Source organism: Panulirus ornatus, chromosome 9, assembly GCF_036320965.1.
Source record: "Panulirus ornatus isolate Po-2019 chromosome 9, ASM3632096v1, whole genome shotgun sequence".
Classification (NCBI taxonomy): Eukaryota; Metazoa; Arthropoda; class Malacostraca; order Decapoda; family Palinuridae; genus Panulirus; species Panulirus ornatus.
The window spans coordinates 35,404,619-35,424,027 of NC_092232.1; the positions used below are offsets into that span (position 1 = coordinate 35,404,619).

The window sequence follows — 19,409 nt, forward strand, 5'->3', positions numbered from 1 at the left end:
TTTTCTTGTTCTACCTCGCTAATGCAGGAGACAGCGACTATATATATTAATAAAAGAAAAATATTTATGCTCATATCCCTGGGGATAGGGGAGAAAGAATACTTTCCATGCATCCCCATGTGTCGTAGAAGGCGACGAAAGGGGACAGGAGTGAGGGGGCTAGAAACCCTCCCCTCCTTGTATTTTAACTTTCTAAAAGGGGAAACAGAAGAGGGAGTCACGCGGGGAGTGCTCATCCTCCTTGTAGGCTCAGACTGGGGTGTCTAAATGTGTGTGGATGTAACAAAGAAGAGAAAAAAGGAGAGATGGGTAGCATGTTTGTGGAAAGGAACCTGGATATTTTGGCTTTGAGTGAAATGAAGCTCAAGGGTAAAGGGGAAGAGGGGTTTGGGAATGTCTTGGGAGTAAAGTCAGGGTTTGGTGATAGGACAAGAGCAAAGGAAGGAGTAGCACTACTTGTGAAGCAGGAGTTGTGGGAGTATGTGATAGAGTGTAAGAAAGTAAACTGTAGATTGATATGGATATAACTGAAAGTGGATGGAGAGAGATGGGTGATTATTGGTGCTTATGCACCTGGTCATTGGAAGAAAGATCATGAGAGGCAAGTGTTTTGGGAGCAGCTGAGTGAGTGTCATAGCAGCTTTGATGCAAGAGACCTGGTTATAGTGATGGGTGATTTGATTGCAAAGGTGAAATGTGGCATTTGAGGGTATAATTGGTGTACATGGGGTGTTCAGTGTTATAAATGGAAATGGTGAAGAGCTAGTAGAATTGTGTGCTGAAAAAGACTGGTGATTGGGAATAACTGTTTTAAAAACAGAGATATAGATAAGTATACATATGTAAGCATGAGAGAGGGCCAGAGAGTGTTATTGGATTATGTTAATTGAAAGGCATGTGAAAGAGAGACTTTTTAATGTTAATGTGCTGAGAAGGGCAACTGGAGGGATTTCTGATCATTATCTTGTGGAGACAAAGGTGAGGACTTGTAAAGGTTTTCAGAAAAGAAAAGAGAATGTAGGGGTGAAGAGAGTGGTGAGAGTAAGTGAGTTTGGAAAGGAGACTTATGTGAGGAAGTACCAGGAGAGATTGAGTGCAGAAGGGAAAAAGGTGAGAGCGAATGATGTAAAGGGAGTGGGGGAGGAATGGGCTGTATTTAGGGAAGTGGTGATGGCTTGCACAAAAGATGCCTGTTGCATGAGAAAGGTGGGAGGTGGGCAGATTAGAAAGGTTAGTGAGTAGTAGGATGAAGAAGGAAGAGTGTCAGTGAAAGAGGAGAGAGGCATTTGGACAGCTTTTGCAGGGAAATAGTGCAAATGACTGGGAGATGTGTAAAAGAAAGTGGCAGGAGGTCAAGAGAAAGGTGCAAGAGGAGAAAAAGAGAGTTGAAGTGAGAGATTATCGTTAAATTTTAGGGAGGATGAAAAGATGTTTTGGAAGGAGGTAAATAAATTGCGTAAGACAAGTGAACAAATGGGAAGATCGGTGAAGGGCGGTAATGGGGAGGCAAAAACAAATAGTGGTGATGAGGAGATGGAGTGTGTATTTTGAAGGTTCGTTGAATGTGTTAGATGATAGAGTGGCAGATATAGGGTGTTTTGGTCTAGGTGGTGTGCGAAGTGAGAGGGGTCAGGGAGAATGGTTTGGTAAAGAGAGAAGAGGTAGTGAAAGTTTTGCAGAAAATGAAAGCCGGCAAGGCGGTGGGTTTGGATGGTATTGCAGTGGAATTTATTTAAAACGTTGGTGACTGTTGCTATTGACTGGTTGGTGAGGATATTCAGTGTATGTATGGTTCATGGTTAAGTGTCTAAGGATTGGCAGAATGCATGCATAGTGCCATTGTACAGAAGCAAAGGGGATAAAGGTGAGTGTTCAAATTACAGAGTTATATGTTTGTTGAGTATTCCTGGGAAATTATATAGGAGGGAATTGATTGAGAGGATGAAAGCATGTACAGAGCTTCAGACTGGGGAAGAGCAGTGTGGTTTCAGAATTGGTAGAGGATGTGTGCATGGGTGTTTGCTTTGAAGAATGTATGTGAGAAATACTTAGAAAAACAGATTGATTTGCGTGTAGCATTTATGAATCTGGAGAAGGCATATGATAGAGTTGATAGAGATGCTCTATGGAAGGTATTAAGAGTATATGGCATGGGAGGTAAGTTACTAGAAGCAGTGAAAAGTTTTTATCAAGGATGTAAGGTATGTGTATGAGAAGGAAGAGAGGAAAGTGATTGGTTCCCAGTGAATGTTGGATTGCAGCAGGGGTGTGTGATGTCTCCATGGTTGTTTAATTTGTTTATGGATGGGGTTGTTAGGGAGGTGAATGCAAGAGTTTTGGAGAGAGGGGCAAGTATGCAGTCTGTTGTGGATGAGAAGGCTGGGGAAGTGAGTCAATTGTTGTTCGCTGATGATACATCGCTGGTGGCTGATTCGTGTGAGAAACTGCAGAAGTTGGTGACTGAGTTTGATAAAGAGTGTGAAAGAAGAAAGCTGAGAGTAAATGTGAATAAGAGCAAGATTTAGTAGGGTTGCAGGACAAGTTAATTGGGAGGTAAGTGTGAATGGAGAAAGACTGGAGGAAATGAAGTGTTTTAGATATCTGGGAGTGGATTTAGCAGCTTATAGAACCATGGAAGCTGAAGTGAGTCACAAGGTATGGGAAGGGGTGAAGGTTCTGGGAGTATTGAAGAATGTGTGGAAGGCAAGAATGTTATCTTGGAGAGCAAAAATGGATATGTTTGAAGGAATAGTGGCTCCATCAATGTTATATGGTTGCAAGGCATGGGCTATAGATGGGGTTGTGTGGATGAGGGATGGATGTGTTGGAAATGAGATGTTTGAGGACAATATGTGGTGTGAGGTGGTTTGATTGAGTAAGTAATGAAAGGATAAGGGAGATATGTGGTCATAAAAAGAGTGTGGTTGAGAGAGCAGAAGAGGGTGTATTGAAATGGTTTGGTTACATGGAGAGAATGAGTGAGGAAAGATTGATAAAGAGGATCTATGTGGTAGAGGTGGAGGGAATGAGGAGAAGCCGGAGACCAAATTGGATGGAGTGAAAAAGATTTTGAGCAATTGGGACCTGAACATACAGGGGGGTGAGAGGCATGCAAGGAATATAGTGAATTGGAACAACATGGTATACCAGGGTCAATGTGCTGTCAGTGGACTGATCTAGGGCATGTGAAACATCTGGGGTAAACCATGGACTGGATTGTGGTGCCTGGATGTGAATAGGGAGCTGTGGTTTCAGTGCATTACACGTGACAGCTAGAGACTAAGTGTAAATGAATGAGGCCTTTTTTGTCTGTTTTCCTGGCGCTACCTCTGAAGCATGGGGTAGCAATGCTGTTTCCTGTGGGACGGGGTAGCACCAGGAATAGATGAAGGCAAGCAAGTATGAATATATACATGTTTATATATGTATATGTGTATATGTTGATATGTATATGTATGTATATGTGCATGTATGGGTGTTTATGAATATATATTTGTATATGAGTGGATGGGCCATTCTTCATCTGTTTCCTGGTGCTACCTTACTGATGCATGAAATGGTGATCAATGTAATAGGTATAAATATTTAGATACTTGTTTGGTCAAAATAGGTACTTAAGGAAAGTAGCACACTGCAAATATTGCAATCAACTCTGACCGCAATTTCTTTTTTCAGGTTTATGAGCGCCTTGGAATAAGGATAGTGAATCGAGGTGAGTCGTTTTACCAGAGTCGTATGGAAGCTCTAGTAAAGGAACTAAACAGTGCTGGGTATCTGGAAGAGGATGATGGTCGAAAGGTTTGTGTGTAGAATTAGTTTCTTCTCTAACTGTTTGGAAAGAAATTGTAGCACTGAACATGGAAAGAATGTAGTTGTAACCAAGTTTATTTTGACTCTTAGCAAGATTTGTACTTAGTTCATCTGGGCTGACATTTTATTTTTGGAGAGACATGGAGAATAGATTAGAATGTAACTTGATATATATTTCAGGTCATGTTTGCTGAAGGAGCAGATATACCTCTGATAATTGTGAAATCTGATGGTGGCTTCACATATGACACATCAGATTTGACATGCATTAAGCATAGAATAGAAGAAGAAAAAGGAGATTGGCTTATTTATGTCACAGATGCTGGTCAGTCTCAGCATTTCAAGGTAAAGCATTAATTTTTCATAAAGAAGTAATTATGTTTATTTTATGGATAGTATTTTTGTGTGTTTAGGATTTTGTTTTATTCTTTCAGGGCCCCACCTATTTGCATCTTATTTCTGTTTCACAAGATATTTTAATGTTTCAGTGGTCATGACATTCACTTTCTTTTCTGTTGGCTTGTTGAGTATGTTCTCAACCTTTTTGTCATTGAAATGGTTACTTGCTTCTTCTTAACGTTTTTTCTTAGTGTCATGAAATGTTTAATGTTTGAAGGTTTTAACTTTATTGCATACAATTTTACAGTATCAACATTACTGAGTCAATTAAAGAATGTGAAAGTAGTTTTCATGATTGTTGTATCATGCTTTAATGTGGATATGTCCATAGAGTCACTCTACCCTCTCTATAGCCTATCTCTCTTCATTCATGTAAAGCTTTTGTCTTAGACCATTGGACTTTCTTGATCAGCTTTATATGTTCTCAGGTGATGTAACCAAATTATTTTTCTGTCTTGATCGTTTCCTGTGTTAGCAAGGTATTGCCAAGAACAGTCGAGGGAAGGCCTCATCTGTTCACATCCATTCTCTAAATGTCATGTGTACTGCGCCAAAACCACAGCTCCCTATCTGCAATCAGGCCCCACAAACCTTTACATGGTTTAACCCAGATCCTTCACATGCCCTAGATTAGTGTATTGACAGCATGTCAACCCCAGTGTACCACATTGTTCCAGTTTACTCTAACCCTTGCATGCCTTTCACCCTCCTGCATGTTCAGGCCTCGATATCTTATAATCTTTTTCACTCCATCTCTCCATCCTCCATGTGGTTTCCCTGTTCTCCTTGTTCCCTCCACTTCTTACACACATATATCATCTTTGTCATCCTTTCTTTGCTCATTCTCTCCATACATCCAAACCATTTCAGCACACCTTAACTCTTATCAACCAGACTCTTCTTATTACTGTACATCTCTCTTACTTTCATTACTTACTTGATCAAACCACCTCATGCCACTTATTGTCCTCAAATATTTCATTTCCAACACACCCATGCTCCTGCACACAGCCTTCCCTTTAGCCCATGTCTCACATCCATACAGCATCACTAGGACTACTGTACTTTCAAACATACCTATTTTTGCCCAAATAACATTCTTTCCACACACTCTTTGGGGCTCCCAGAGCATTCAACCCCTAACCCACCATATTACTCTCTTCTGTTTCCATGGCTCTTTTCACTGCCATGTCCACTCTCTGGTATCTAAAACACTTAACTTCTTCCAAGTCCTCTCCATTCAAAGTCACTCCCCAACTAACCTTTCCCTCAACCTTGCTAAACCTAATGACTTTGCTTTTATTCACATTTAATCTCAACTTTTTTTCACAGCAAACTCAATCTGCAATTTCTGCAGTTTCTCAATTGTATCTGCCACCAGTGCTATATCATCAGCAAACAGCTAACTCACTTCCCAGGCCCTCTTCCGCTACAGACTGCATACTCGCCTTTCTCTTCAAGACTATGATTACCTCCCACACCACTCCATCAATAAACAAATTAAACAGCAATGGTTACATCACACAGCTCTACCACAGACTAGCCTTTACCTGGAATCATCAACTCTCATCTCTTCGTACTTTTGCACGTGCTTAACACTGTAGATAAAAATTTCTCTGTTTTTAGCAGCTATACTCCCAGTCTATATATTCTTAATACCTTCCACAAGGCTTCTGTATGAACCCTATTAAATGCATTTTATAGATCCATTAATGCCACATACAAATCCATCTGTTTCTGTAAGTATATCTCATGTATTCATGTGTTGTAATAAGCGACTAAAGAAGGTGGGAATGGGGGCTGAAACCCCCCTTGTATTTAGATTTTTAAAAAGGGAAACAGAGGGAGTCAAGCTGGGAGTGCATATCCTCCTCGAAGGCTCAGATTAGGGTGTTTGAATGTGTGTGGATGTAACCAAGGTGAGAAGAAAGGAGACATCCAGGAAAGAAACCTGGATATTTTGGCTCTGAGTGAAACAAAGCTCAAGGGTAAAGGGGAAGAGTGGTTTGGGAATGTCTTGGGAGTAAAGTCAGGGTTTGGTGAGAGGACAATAGCAGGAGTTGTGGGAGTATGTGATAGAGTGTAAGAAAGTAAATTTTAGATTGATATGGGTAAAACTGAAAGTGGATGGAGAGAGATAGGTGATTATTGGTGCCTGTGCTCCTGGTCATGAGAATAGAGGTCATGAGAGGCAAGAGTTTTGGGAGTAGATGAGTAAGTGTATTAGCAGCTTTAATGCATGAGACCGGGTTTATAGTGATGGCTGATTTAAATGTGAAGTTGGTTAATGTGGCATTTGAGGGTATAATTGGTGTACATGGGGTGTTCAGTGTTGTGGGTGGAAGAGGTTAAGAGCTTGTGGATTTGTGTGCTGAAAAAGGATTGGTGATTTGGAATACCTGGTTTAAAAAGAGAGATATACTTAAATATAAGTTTGTGAGTAGGAGAGATGGTCACAGGGCATTATTGGGTTACATGTTAATTGATAGGCATGTAAAAGAGAGACTTTTGGATGTAAATGTGCTGAGAGGGGCAGCTGGAAGAATGTGTGATTACTATCTTATGGAGGCAAAGGTGAAGATTTGTAGAGGTTTCCAGAAAAGAATAGAGAATATTTGAGAGAAGTAAGTGGTGAGAAGTAAGTGGTGAGAGGCATTTAATGAATAGAGTGAATTGGAATGATGTGTTATATCGGGGTTGACGTGTTGTCATTGGATTGAATGAGGGCATGTGAAGTGTCTGGGGTAAACCATGGAAAGTTTTGTAGGGCCTGGATGTGAAAAGGATGCTGTGGTTTGAGTGCATTAAACATGACAGCTAGAGACTGAGTGTGAACGAATGTGGCCTTTGTTGTCTTTTCGTGGCACTACCTTGTGTGCGCATGGGGGAAGGGGGTGCCTTTTCATGTGTGGTGGGGTGGCGATGGGAATGGATGTGGCAGCATGTATGAGTGTGTACATTTGTATATATCTATGTGTCTGTGTATGTATATGTATTTATACGTTGAAATATATATAGTTATATACATGTGTGTGTGTGTGTGTGGGCGTTTATGTATATACATGTGTATATGGGTGGGTAAGGCCATTCTTGGCCCCCTTCTCTTTTCCGTTTTTTTGGATTAGTAAAGAACAGAAGGGAAGAATTTTCAACTCCCCACTCCCTCCCGTTTTTGTCACCTTCCGCGATACGCAGGAAATACATGGGAAGTATTCATTCTCTCCCATCCACAGTATGATAGATATGATAAGTAAGAGTTTTTTATGAATGTATCTCCCACTGAATGTAGAAATGCATCTGACCATGGATAGAATTACAGAAAACTAATTAAAGAAGTCTTTCGGGAATAACTGTTGTTCATATTTAACTTCTTGTGTTACAGAGCTTCTTTGCTTGTGCTAAAAGAGCCAAAATCTATGACCCAGCAAAGACACGTATCGATCATGTTACCTTCGGTGTAGTACTTGGAGAAGACAGGAAAAAATTCAAAACAAGATCAGGTGAGTTATGTTTATTTATCAGGTCATTTTTTTTTATGATTGAAGGAAGTTTATCATGTATTACATTGTTGTTAGAATCGGTGTTCTAAAATGTTCATTTTACCAGTGGTGTGTAAAAGGAGAAAAATTAATGTAAATGTAAATAAAACTAAGGTAATAAGGTGCTGAAGATGCTTGACCCTACCTGCTGATGGTAAGTACAGCTTCCCATTTCAATATTCTTTATTTTCTGATATATGTTAATCTTTAGACATATTATTCGTTGTTTTGTCTTGATTTAGTTTGCTGTTCAGCCAATAAAAAGGTATGGGAGGTCTAGGGACTCAAACCTAAATATGCACTGGAATGGTAAAAGAAATATTGACCAAAGTTGAAATTAAGTGATCAGAGAATCTGGATCCAATTATTAGAGAATCCTGATCCACTTATTGAATGGACAGGACTTTGACTCGGTTTTAGGTCACCAGAGATTATGCCCAAGTGTTTTTCTCATTTACCTCTTGCATTTTAACAGAATTCATACTATAGCTTCCCTTTTCATTTTTGCTACTGATATGTAAAACTTGGCATGTATCGATATTAAGATTCATTTGCCATCTAAGAGCCAAGTCCATCAGTTTATCTCTGTCAGCTTGAAGGTTTAGATGTTCCTGTTTATTTGTAAGATTTATTTCCCAGCTTTGTATTATCTGTGAATTTTGATACTATGCATTGTATTCCATTATCAATATCACTGATATATATATTGGAGGTGGAAAGATGGAGTGAAAAAGATTTTGAGTGATCGGGGCCTGAACATGCAGGAGGGTGAAAGGCTTGCAAGGAATAGAGTGAATTGGAATGATGTGGTATACCGGGGTCGACGTGCTGTCAATGGATTGAACCAGGGCATGTGAAGCATCTGGGGTAAACCATGGAAAGTTCTGAGGGGCCTGGATGTGGAAAGGGAGCTGTGGTTTCGGTGCATTATTACATGACAGCTAGAGACTGAGTGTGAACGAATGTGGCCTTTGTTGTCTTTTCCTAGCGCTACCTCGCACACATGAGGGGGGAGGGGGATGTTATTTCATGTGTGGCAAGGTGGCGATGGGAATGAATAAAGGCAGACAGTATGAATTATGTACATGTGTATATATGTATATGTCTGTGTGTGTATATATATGTGTACATTGAGATGTATAGGTATGTATATTTGCGTGAGTGGACGTGTATGTATATACGTGTATGTGGGTGGGTTGGGCCATTCTTTCGTCTGTTTCCTTGCACTATCCCGCTAACGCGGGAGACAGTGACAAAGCAAAATAATAAATAAAGATATGTATTTGAGGAAAAGAACCAGTCTTAAAATTAATTTTTGTGGCACTCCACATGTTACAAGTAACTATTCTGAAAACTATTATGACAACCCATTATTTATGACCAGTCAACCAATTTTCCATCCTCTGAAGTTCAGCTCCATTGATGTCAAGTGTCTTAGTTTTGCTGTATACCTTCGATATGGAACCTTATTGAATGTTTTTTGAAAGTCCAGTTAGATGACAACAGCTGCTTTATTTGTGTTATATATTTTGACTATATCATTAAAGAAAGTGGATGGAGAGAGATGGGTGATTATTGGTGCCTATGCACCTGGGCATGAGAAGGAAGATCATTAAAGGCTAGTGTTTTGGGAGTCGCTGAGCGAGTGTGTTAGCAGTTTTGATGCACGAGATCGGGTTATAGTGATGGGTGATTTGAATGCAAAGGTGAGTAACGTGGCAGTTGAAGGAATAATTGATGTGCATGGGGTGTTTAGTGTTATAATTGGAAATGGTGAAGAGCTTGTAGATTTGTGTGCTGAAAAAGGACTGGTGATTGGGAATACCTGGTTTTAAAAAAGAGATATACATAAGTATACGTATGTAAGTAGGAGATGGCCAGAGAGCGTCACTGGATTACGTATTAATTGATAGGCGCGTGAAAGAGAGACTTTTTGATGTTAATGTGCTGAGAGGTGCAACTGGAGGGATGTCTGATCATTATCTTGTTAAGGCGAAGGTGAAGATTTGTAGAGGTTTTCAGAAAAGAAGAGAGAATGTTGGGGTGAAGAGAGTGGTGAGAGCAAGTGAGCTTGGGAAGGAGACTTGTGTGGGGAAGTACCAGGAGAGACTGAGTGCAGAATGAAAAAAGGTTAGAGCAAAGGACATATAGGGGGTGTTGGAGGAATGGGATGTATTTAGGGAAGCAGTGATGGCTTGCACAAAAGATGCTTGTAACATGAGAAAGGTGGGAGGTGGGAAGATTAGAAAGGGTAGTGAGTGGTGGGATGAAGAAGTAAGATTATTTGTGAAAGAGAAGAGAGAGGCATTTGGTTGATTTTGCAGGGAAATAGTGCAAATGACTGGGAGATGTATAAAGAAGGAGGCAGGAGTTCAAGAGAAAGGTGCAAGAGTGGAAAAAGAGGGCAAATGAGAGATGGGATGAGTGAGTATAATTATATTTTAGGGATGATAAAGAGATGTTTTGGAAGGAGGTAAATATAATGCGTAAGACGAGAGAACAAATGGGAACATTGGTGAAGGGGGCTAATTGTGAGGTATTAACAAGTAGTGATGATGTGAGAAGGAGATGGAGTGAGTATTTTGAAGGTTTGTTGAATGTGATGATAGAGTGGCAGATATAGGGTGTTTTGGTCGAGGATGGTGTGCGAAGTGAGAGGGTGAGGAAGAATGATTTGGTAAACGGAGAAGAGGTAGTGAAAGCTTTGTGGAAGGTTTGGATGGTATTATAGTGGAATTTATTAAGATAGGGGGTGACTGTGTTGTTGACTGGTTGATGAGGACATTCATTTGATGTATGGCTCATGATGAAGTGCCTGAGGCTCGTTAGAATGCATGCATAGTGCCATTGTACAAAGGCAAAGGGGATAAAGGTGAGCAAATTACAGAGGTATAAGTTTGTTGAGTATTCTTGGGAAATTATATGGAAGGGTATTGATTTAGAGGATGAAGGCAATTGATTGAGAGGGTGAAGGCATGAGCAGAGCATCAGATTGGGGAAGAGCAGTGTGGTTTCAGAATTGGCAGAGGATGTGTGGATCAGGTGTTTGCTTTGAAGAATGTTTGTGAGAAATACTTAGAAAAACAGATGGGTTTGTATGTGGCATTTATGGATCAGGAGAAGGCATATGATAGAGTTGATAGAGATGCTCTGTGGAAGGTATTGAGTATATGGTGTGGGAGGCAAGTTGCTAGAAGCAGTGAAAAGATTTTGTGGAGGATGTAAGGCATGTGTGCGAGTAGGAAGAGAGGAAAGTGACTGGTTCTCGGTGAATGTCAGTTTGTGGCAGGGGTGCGTGATGTCTCAATGGTTGTTTAATTTGTATGTGTATGTGGTTGTTAGGGAGGTGAAAGCAAGAGTTTTGGAGAGAGGGTCAAGTATGCAGTCTTGTGGATGAAAGGGCTTGGGAAGTGAGTCAGTTGTTTTTCGTTGATGATACAGCACTGGTGGCTGATTCAGGTGAGAAATTGCTGAAGTTGGTGGCTGAATTAAGTAAAGTGTGTGAAAGAAGAAAGCTGAGAGTGATTGTGAATAAGTGCATGGTTATTAGGCTCAGTAGGGTTGAGGAACAAGTTGATTGGGAGGTAAGTTTGAATGGGGAAAAACTGGAGGAAGTGAAGTGTTTAAGGTATCTGGGAGTGGATTTAGCAGCAGATGGAACCATGGAAGCGGAAGCAAGTCACAGGGTGGGGGAAGGGCCAAAAATTCTGGGAGCGTTGAAGAATGTGTGAAAAGCAAGAACATTATCTCGGAAAGCAAAAATGGGTATGTTTGAAGGAATAGTGTTTCCAAAAATGTTACATAGATGCGAGGCGTGGGCTATAAATAGGGTTCTGCAAAGGAGGGTGGATGTGTTGGAAATGAGATGTTTGTATGTGGTGTGAGGTGGTTTCATCTAGTAAGTAATGGAAGGGTAAGAGAGATATGTGGTAATAAAAAGAGTGTGGTTGAGAGAGCAGAAGAGGGTGCATTGAAATGGTTTGGTCACATGGAGAGAATGAGCGAGGAAAGATTGACAAAGTGGATATATGTGTCAGAGTTGGAGGGAACGAGGAGAATTGGGAGACCCTACTTGTGCTAAGCTAATTAGATGATAATTTCTGGGTTGTGGCTTTTCACCTTTTTTAATATTGGTGTTACATTGGCAAACTTCCATTTATCTGGAACCTTTCCTGTAGCGAATGACTCACTGAAAATGGTAGTCAAGGGCTTAAGTGTCTCATTTTTTACCTCTTTCATTTTATGTGGATAAAATGGAATGACTGAATGCGAATATGATACAGCAACATAGAGTATAATATACGATTGAGTGTTGTAAATTTTCACCATGATAAATGAAATTGGATGAAGATCAAATAAGAAGATTCTAAGAACAAATTGGAGTAAAGTGAGACAATAACCTAGTTTTTTATTATTATTATTTTACTTTGTTGCTGTCTCCCGCGTAAAGCGAGGTAGCAAAAGGCAACAGACAAAAGAATGGCCCAACCCACCCACATACACATGCATATACATACACGTCCACACACGCAAATATACATACTTATACAACTCAGTGTATACATATATATACACACACAGACATATACATTTATACACATATACATAATTCACACTGTCTGCCTTTATTCATTCCCATCGCCACCTTGCCACACATGGAATAACAACCCCGTCGTGAGCGAGGTAGTGCTAGGAAAAGACAACAAAGGCCCCCTTCGTTCACACTCAGTCTCTAGCTGTCATGTAATGATGCACCGAAACCACAGCTCCCTTTATAACTTAGTTATAAACACAAAAAGATGTGCTGTGAGAGACTATGTCATATAATCGTTGAGCAGATACCAGAGAAAGATGAAGATACAAAATGGTAAATATTTTTGGACAGACATCTGTGGATGAACAGAGGGAGGGCATCGAAAAAGGACAAGAAGATAGCAAAGAAAGAAGCAAGAATGACTTGGATGAGAAAATGAAGAATGCAGTTGTAGAGATAGGGAAATTCCACGGAAAAGAACCAAAATTGAATGAAGAAAAATTTATATAGAACACGGCCAGAAATCCATTGTTACTATTCACAAAAAAAGAACAGATATTGAACCCTTTAAGGTAGGAGGCAAGTACAAAAATGACTCTTAAGGAAATATAGAGGATGTTGACTTAGCAAAATGAATTGGTATTCAGTTCAAATGTTAGGAGAAATTGAAAGATCAAACATTTAACCAGTTATGAAAATGCATTCAGTGATGTTAAGATATCAGGAGATATAGTCAGAGAGATTGATCACCTCAGAGAAAATTCAGCTCTAGAACTGGATGAAATTCCAACCTTATTCCTCAAAAAGGCAAACAGCAATAAGGAAACCAGTGATGTTATTGTTCAGGCAGTGTTTGAATAAAAGCAGAATTGCAGGCATTCACAAATTGGCGTATTTACCATCTTATCAAGAACAGCCAGCTAAATGATGGAAACCCTGGATTTTTGCCAGGAAAAAGTATGGAAACCCAATTATTAGATGTGTACAGTGACATATATGAAGACATAAACCAAGAAAATGGAATGGACTCTTGACATGCAAAAGCATTTGACAAAGTAATTCAAAGAATTTTGCTCAAGAAAGTAGCTAAACAAAACATCATGGGTAAGATAGGAAGATGAATTAAAGGAAGAGTTTCTGACTGACAGAAGGTTCAGAGTGGTGGCAAACAGAATTGTGTCAGAGGAAAGATGTCCTATCTGGGGTATTAACCTCGGCACTTTTTATGATAATGATATTGGATGTTGATGGCAAATTAAAGGAAAGCATAGTGAGGATCTTTGTTGATGACTTCGGAATAGGCAAGGTGACTGGATCAGAAATTGATCGAAAGGGGAATGCAAATAAACTGGAGAGAGAATTTATGAATGGATCAGAAATTGATCGAAAGGGGAATGCAAATAAACTGGAGAGAGAATTTATGAATGGATCAGAAATTGATCAAAAGGGGAATGCAAATAAACTGGAGAGACAGTTTATGAATGGGCAGAAGTGAACCCGATGGAATCTAATGCATGCAAAGGTGAGTAATGTGGCAGTTGAGGGAATTGTGGGTGTACATGGGGTGTTCAGTGTTGTCAATGGAAATGGTGAAGAGCTTGTAGATTTATGTGCTGAAAAAAGACTGGTGATTGGGAATACCTGGTTTAAAAAGAGAGAGATATATAAGTATACATATGTAAGTAGGAGAGATGGCCAGAGAGCATTACTGGATTACTTGTTAATTGATAGGCACCTGAAAGAGAGACTTTTGTTTGTTAATGTGCTGAGAGGTGCAACTGGAGGGATGTCTAATCATTATCTTGTAGAGGTTTTCAGAAAAGAAGAGAGAATGTTGGGGTGAAGAGAGTGGTGAGAGTAAGTGAGCTATGGAAGGAGACTTGTGTAAGGAAGTACCAGGAGAGACCGAGCACTGAATGAAAAAAGGTGAGAACAAAGGAGGTAAGGGGAGTGGGGGAGGAATGGGATGTATTTAGGGAAGCAGTGATTGCTTGCGTAAAAGATGCTTGTAGCACGAGAAGCTTGGGAGGTGGGCAGATTAGAAAGGGTAGTGAGTGGTGGGATGAAGAAATAAGATTATTAGCGAAAGAGAAGAGAGAGGCATTTGGAGGATTTTTGCAGGGAAATAATGCAAATGAGTGGGAGATGTATAAAAGAAAGAGGCAAAAGGTCAAGAGAAAGGTGCAAGAGGTGAAAAAGAGTTGGGGTGAGAGAGTATCATTAAATTTTAGGGAGAATAAAAAGATGTTTTGGAAGGAAGTAAATAAAGTGTGTAAGACAAGGGAACAAATGGGAACATCAGTGAAGGGGGCAAATGGGGAGGTGGTAACAAGTAGTGTTGATGTGAGAAGGAGATGGAGTGAATATTTTGAAGGTTTGTTGAATTTGTGTGATGATAGAGTGGCAGATATAGGGTGTTTTGGTCAAGGTGGTGTGCAAAGTGAGAGGGTTAGGGAGAATGATTTGGTAAACAGAGGAGAGGTAGTAAAAGCTTTGCGGAAGATGAAAGCTGGCAAGGCAGCGGGTTTGGATGGTATTGCAGTGGAATTTATTAAAAAAGGGGGTGACTTTATTGTAGACTGGTTGGTAAGGTAATTTAATGTATGTATTATTCATGGTGAGGTGCCTGAGGATTGGCGGAATGCTTGCATAGTGCCATTGTACAAAGGCAAAGGGGATAAAAGTGAGTGCTCAAATTACAGAGGTATAAGTTTGTTGAGTATTCCTGTGAGATTATATGGGAGGGTATTGATTGAGAGGGTGAAGGCATGTACAGAGCATCAGATTAGGGAGGAGCAGTGTGGTTTCAGAAGTGGTAGAGGATGTGTATAGCATGTGTGGTTCAGGTGTTTGCTTGAAAAATGTATGTGAGAAATACTTAGAAAAGCAAATGGATTTGTATGTAGCATTCATGGATCTGGAGAAGGTATACGACAGAGTTGATAGAGATGCTCTGTGGAAGGTATTAAGAATATATGGTATGGGGGGCAAGTTGTTAGAAGCAGTGAAAAGTTTTTATCGAGGATGTAAGGCATGTGTACAAGTAGCAAGAGAGGAAAGTGATTGGTTCTCAGTGAATGTTGTTTGCGGCAGGGGTGTGTGATGTCTCCATGGTTGTTTAATTTGTTTATGGATGTGGTTGTTAGGGAGGTGAATGCAAGAGTTTTGGAAAGAGGGGCAAGTATGCTGTCTGTTGTAGATGAGAGAGCTTGGGAAGCAAGTCAGTTGACGTTCGCTGATGATACAGCGCTGGTGGCTGATTCGTGTGAGAAACTGCAGAAGCTGGTGACTGAATTTGGTAGTGTGTGAAGGAAGAAAGCTGAGAGTAAATGTGAATGAGAACAAGGTTATTAGGTATAGTAGGGTTGAGGAACAAGTTGATTGGGAGGTAAGTTTGAATGGAGAAAAACTGGAGGAAGTGAAGTGTTTTAGATATCTGGGAGTGGATCTGGCAGCGGATGGAACCATGGAAGCAAAAGTGAATCATAGGGTGGGGAGGGGACGAAAGTTCTGGGACCGTTGAGAAATGTGTGGAAGTTGAGAATGTTATCTTGGAAAGCACAAATGGATATGTTTGAAGGAATAGTATTTCCAACAATGTTATATGATTGCGAGGTGTGGGCTATAGATAGAGTTGTGCATAGGAGGGTAGATGTGCTGTAAATGAGATGTTTGAGGACAGTATGTGGTGTGAGGTGGTTTGATCGTGTAAGTAATGAAAGGGTAAGAGAGATGTGTGGTAATGGAAAGAGCGTGGTTGAGAGAGCAGAAGAGATTGTTTTGAAATGGTTTGGTCACATGGAGAGAATGAGTGAGGAAAGATTGACCAAGAGAATATATGTGTCAGAGGTAGAGGGAACGAGAAGTGGGAGACCAAATTGGGGGTGGAAAGATGGAGTGAAAAAGATTTTGAGTGATCGAGGCCTGAACATGCAGGAGGGTGAAAGGTGTGCAAGGAATAGAGTGAATTGGAACAATGTGGTATGCCAGGGTGGACGTGCTATCAGTGGATTGATCAGGGCATGTGAAGCGTCTGGGGTAAACCATGGAAAGTTTTGTGGTGCCTGGATGTGGAAAGGGAGCTGTGGTTTCGGTGCATTATATATGACAGCCAGAGACTGAGTGTGAATGAATGTGGCCTTTGTTGTCTTTTCCTAGCGCTACCTCGCGCACATGCGGGAGGAGGGGGTTATCATTTCATGTGTTGTGGGGTGGTGATGGGAATGAATAAGGCCAGACAGTATGAATTATGTACATGTGTATATATGTATATGTCTGTGTGTGTATATATATGTATACGTTGAAAGGAATAGGTATGTATATGTGTGTGTGTGGAGACATGTATGTATATACATGTGTATGTGGGTGGGTTGGGCCATTCTTTTGTCTGTTTCCTTGCGCTACCTCGCTAGCGTGGGAGACAGCGACGAAGTATAATAAATGAATATAAATTATGGAACAAGGAAGAATACATCATTGTTACCATATAAAGGCCCAACGGAAAAATTGATAGAAGATGGAACAAATCTAAAAGATTTGGGTGTCATCTTCAATGAAAAATTAAATTTCAAAGAGCGTATTGAGAAGCTAATGCTGTTAAGTGAAAAGTGGTATGATTCTTAGAATTTTCACTACAAGACAAGTCCAATTTATGCAGGATTTAGATGAAATTCTTCTTACTACTGTTTCAAATTATTACACTCAAATATTTGTATTTTATGTCTTTAAGAAAATGTATTTTGTTTACATTGCTGATAGATATTTGATTTTTCAGCATTTTAAAGTTAGTTATATTTACTTGTAGGTGATACTGTGCGATTAGCACAGTTGCTTGATGAGGGTCTTCAGCGATCAGAGGAAAAGTTGAAGGAAAAAGATAGGCACACAGCACTGACGCCAGAAGATTTCTCGAAAGCACGAGATGCTGTAGCCTATGGTTGCGTTAAATATGCAGACCTCTGCCATGACAGGTAGTTATAGTGTGGCATTTCATAGATGAGAAAATAATTTTATTGAAACAGTTTATTACCTTATTTAACCTTCCTTGCCCAGAAGCCTCTTCCTTATGAGGCTCTTGCTGCACTCGGGAAGCTGACCATAGGTCAAAAAGTTTCATGATGTGGGTGCATTTGTGCGAAGAGAGTGTTACCTAGCAATCATAACCACAACACATGTTCACAATGAAACAAATAGCCATCCAGTACACTTCCACCTCAAAATGTATGGCAATTGATTCTATGCAACAACACTAGACCACTTCTTGTCAAACAACTGTATAACGAAAAACCAACCCCATGTAGAAATAAAACCTTTATTAACAGATTCTCCCCCCTCCCCCACAACTATAACACTGACATAACACATACACAGTGAAATAACCTGTCTAGCACCAAACAAACATCCTCCCAACTCGGTCTTAAACTCCAAGCCATCAAATATACGCCCATCAGAAATCACACTCTAATGAAACATATGGTCTTGCTCTCCTGCTTACGCTTTGGACATGACTTATCATTATAGGTACATCACCAATTTTCGAGCATTCTTGGTTCCAAAGCCTTGCCAGGTTAACCATTTTACCAGACCAACCGTGGTCATGTAATAATAATTCTTCTACACACCTTGAACTCATTAATTGCACATTTCCCATGTGTCTAAAGTATACCATGGATTACTAGAAATTTGAATTAAACAAATATTGAATGTAAATTGAATAGATAAATGAAATGCATCATACACCTGCTCATGAGGTGCATTGTCAGCTACGAGTTTTGCAAATTCATCCACATACTCAGCAGCTCCGTGGTTTGCAGACCGCTTTTCTCGGCACATTCTATTCATGGAAATTCCATGACGCTTCTTGAGTCTTTGAAGCCACCCTTCACTATAGTTATGCTCATGTTGTAGTTTTAAGTTCTTTAAGAAACAATTTATCCTGGTTCATTATCATGCTTCCTGACAAGTCCACTCCATCACTCTGATGCTGTCGAAACCATACCATCATCACTCAATTGTGCTCAGTGCTCTTACCATCTTTCATAGTTTTTCTAATTGTCATTTGCTTCTTGGAATCGCTGTCTGCATAGAATTTCAATATTTTCTCCCTTTGCTTCTTTATATCATGAACAGTTGATGAACCAATACTGTAGATGTCACACAGCTTATACACCAAAACACCACGGTCCATTTTTTTCAACAGTTCTACTTGGATCAATATGGACTGGAGTTTACATTTGACACCACGACTGACACTCTCATATGTCTTAGAAGCCATAGCTAGGGTTAGATTTAAGAATCTCACAGAATTGCGATAATCACCACCAACAAGTTCAGTGTAAAGAATGTAAATAAGCGTGCCCTACACACAACGCCATCTGTAGCCACCTGGTAAACTAGTCTGGTGGCCGCGGTAATTTCAAGTTTCCTCAGGTAATTTTGTCCGGACTGAAGAAGGTACTGAACCATCAATTGCCGGAAGTTTGGTGGTGTACCTGTACAACACTACAAACACCATTTCATCATATCCCACAACCCTTCATGCTCATATTGAAACTACCATAAAGAAGCAATTTGGTGTACAGAGGATGATGTGCTGTCAGTAAAATGAACCATGACATATGAAGTGGTCAGGGGGAATCACAGGAAGGTATATAGGGCTTGGCTGTAGGCAGTGCTGTAAGTTATACATGACATCTGGAATGTAAGCAAATGAGGCTGTTCTTTTTCTGTTTCTTTTACTACATTATTAAGTAGAAACAACATGTAAGTGTGAAAAAATATATTTTTTTTTCAATAAGTGAATGAATGAGAAATTGAGTATTAACTGGTGTTTTCTAGAGAATGTCTAAAAGGAGATTGGTGGAGGAGGGAAACCACCACCTTGAATATATCATCCTTGACATTGATGTATATATAATCTCATACTTAGGCTGATTGAGTTGGTCTTGCGCTTTGCAACTAACGTTCTGCAGGATTGAGAGGAGTGGAGCATGAGAAGATTGATTGAAGACAGCAAAGAAATTAGATTAGTAGCCACTTGGAAAGGAAAATGTAAACATGTCAAGTAAAAGTGAGATAGGGCAAAAGACCAATGAAAGATGTGCTTGGAATAGAATGAATGTTACAGA

The 19,409-nt window shown here is 40.0% G+C and overlaps 1 protein-coding gene across 2 annotated transcripts in view; it reads left to right on the forward strand.

Annotated features, from left to right (window-relative positions):
- The window catches only part of ArgRS (arginine--tRNA ligase-like protein), a 108,257-nt gene that overhangs the window by 58,798 nt on the left and 30,050 nt on the right, over positions 1–19,409 (forward strand). For both annotated transcript variants that reach the window (XM_071665009.1, XM_071665010.1), the window contains exons 9-12: positions 3,676–3,798; positions 3,991–4,155; positions 7,592–7,709; positions 17,087–17,252. In XM_071665009.1, coding sequence (XP_071521110.1) covers positions 3,676–3,798; positions 3,991–4,155; positions 7,592–7,709; positions 17,087–17,252 — 572 coding nt within the window. The remainder of the gene's footprint in view (positions 1–3,675; positions 3,799–3,990; positions 4,156–7,591; positions 7,710–17,086; positions 17,253–19,409) is intronic.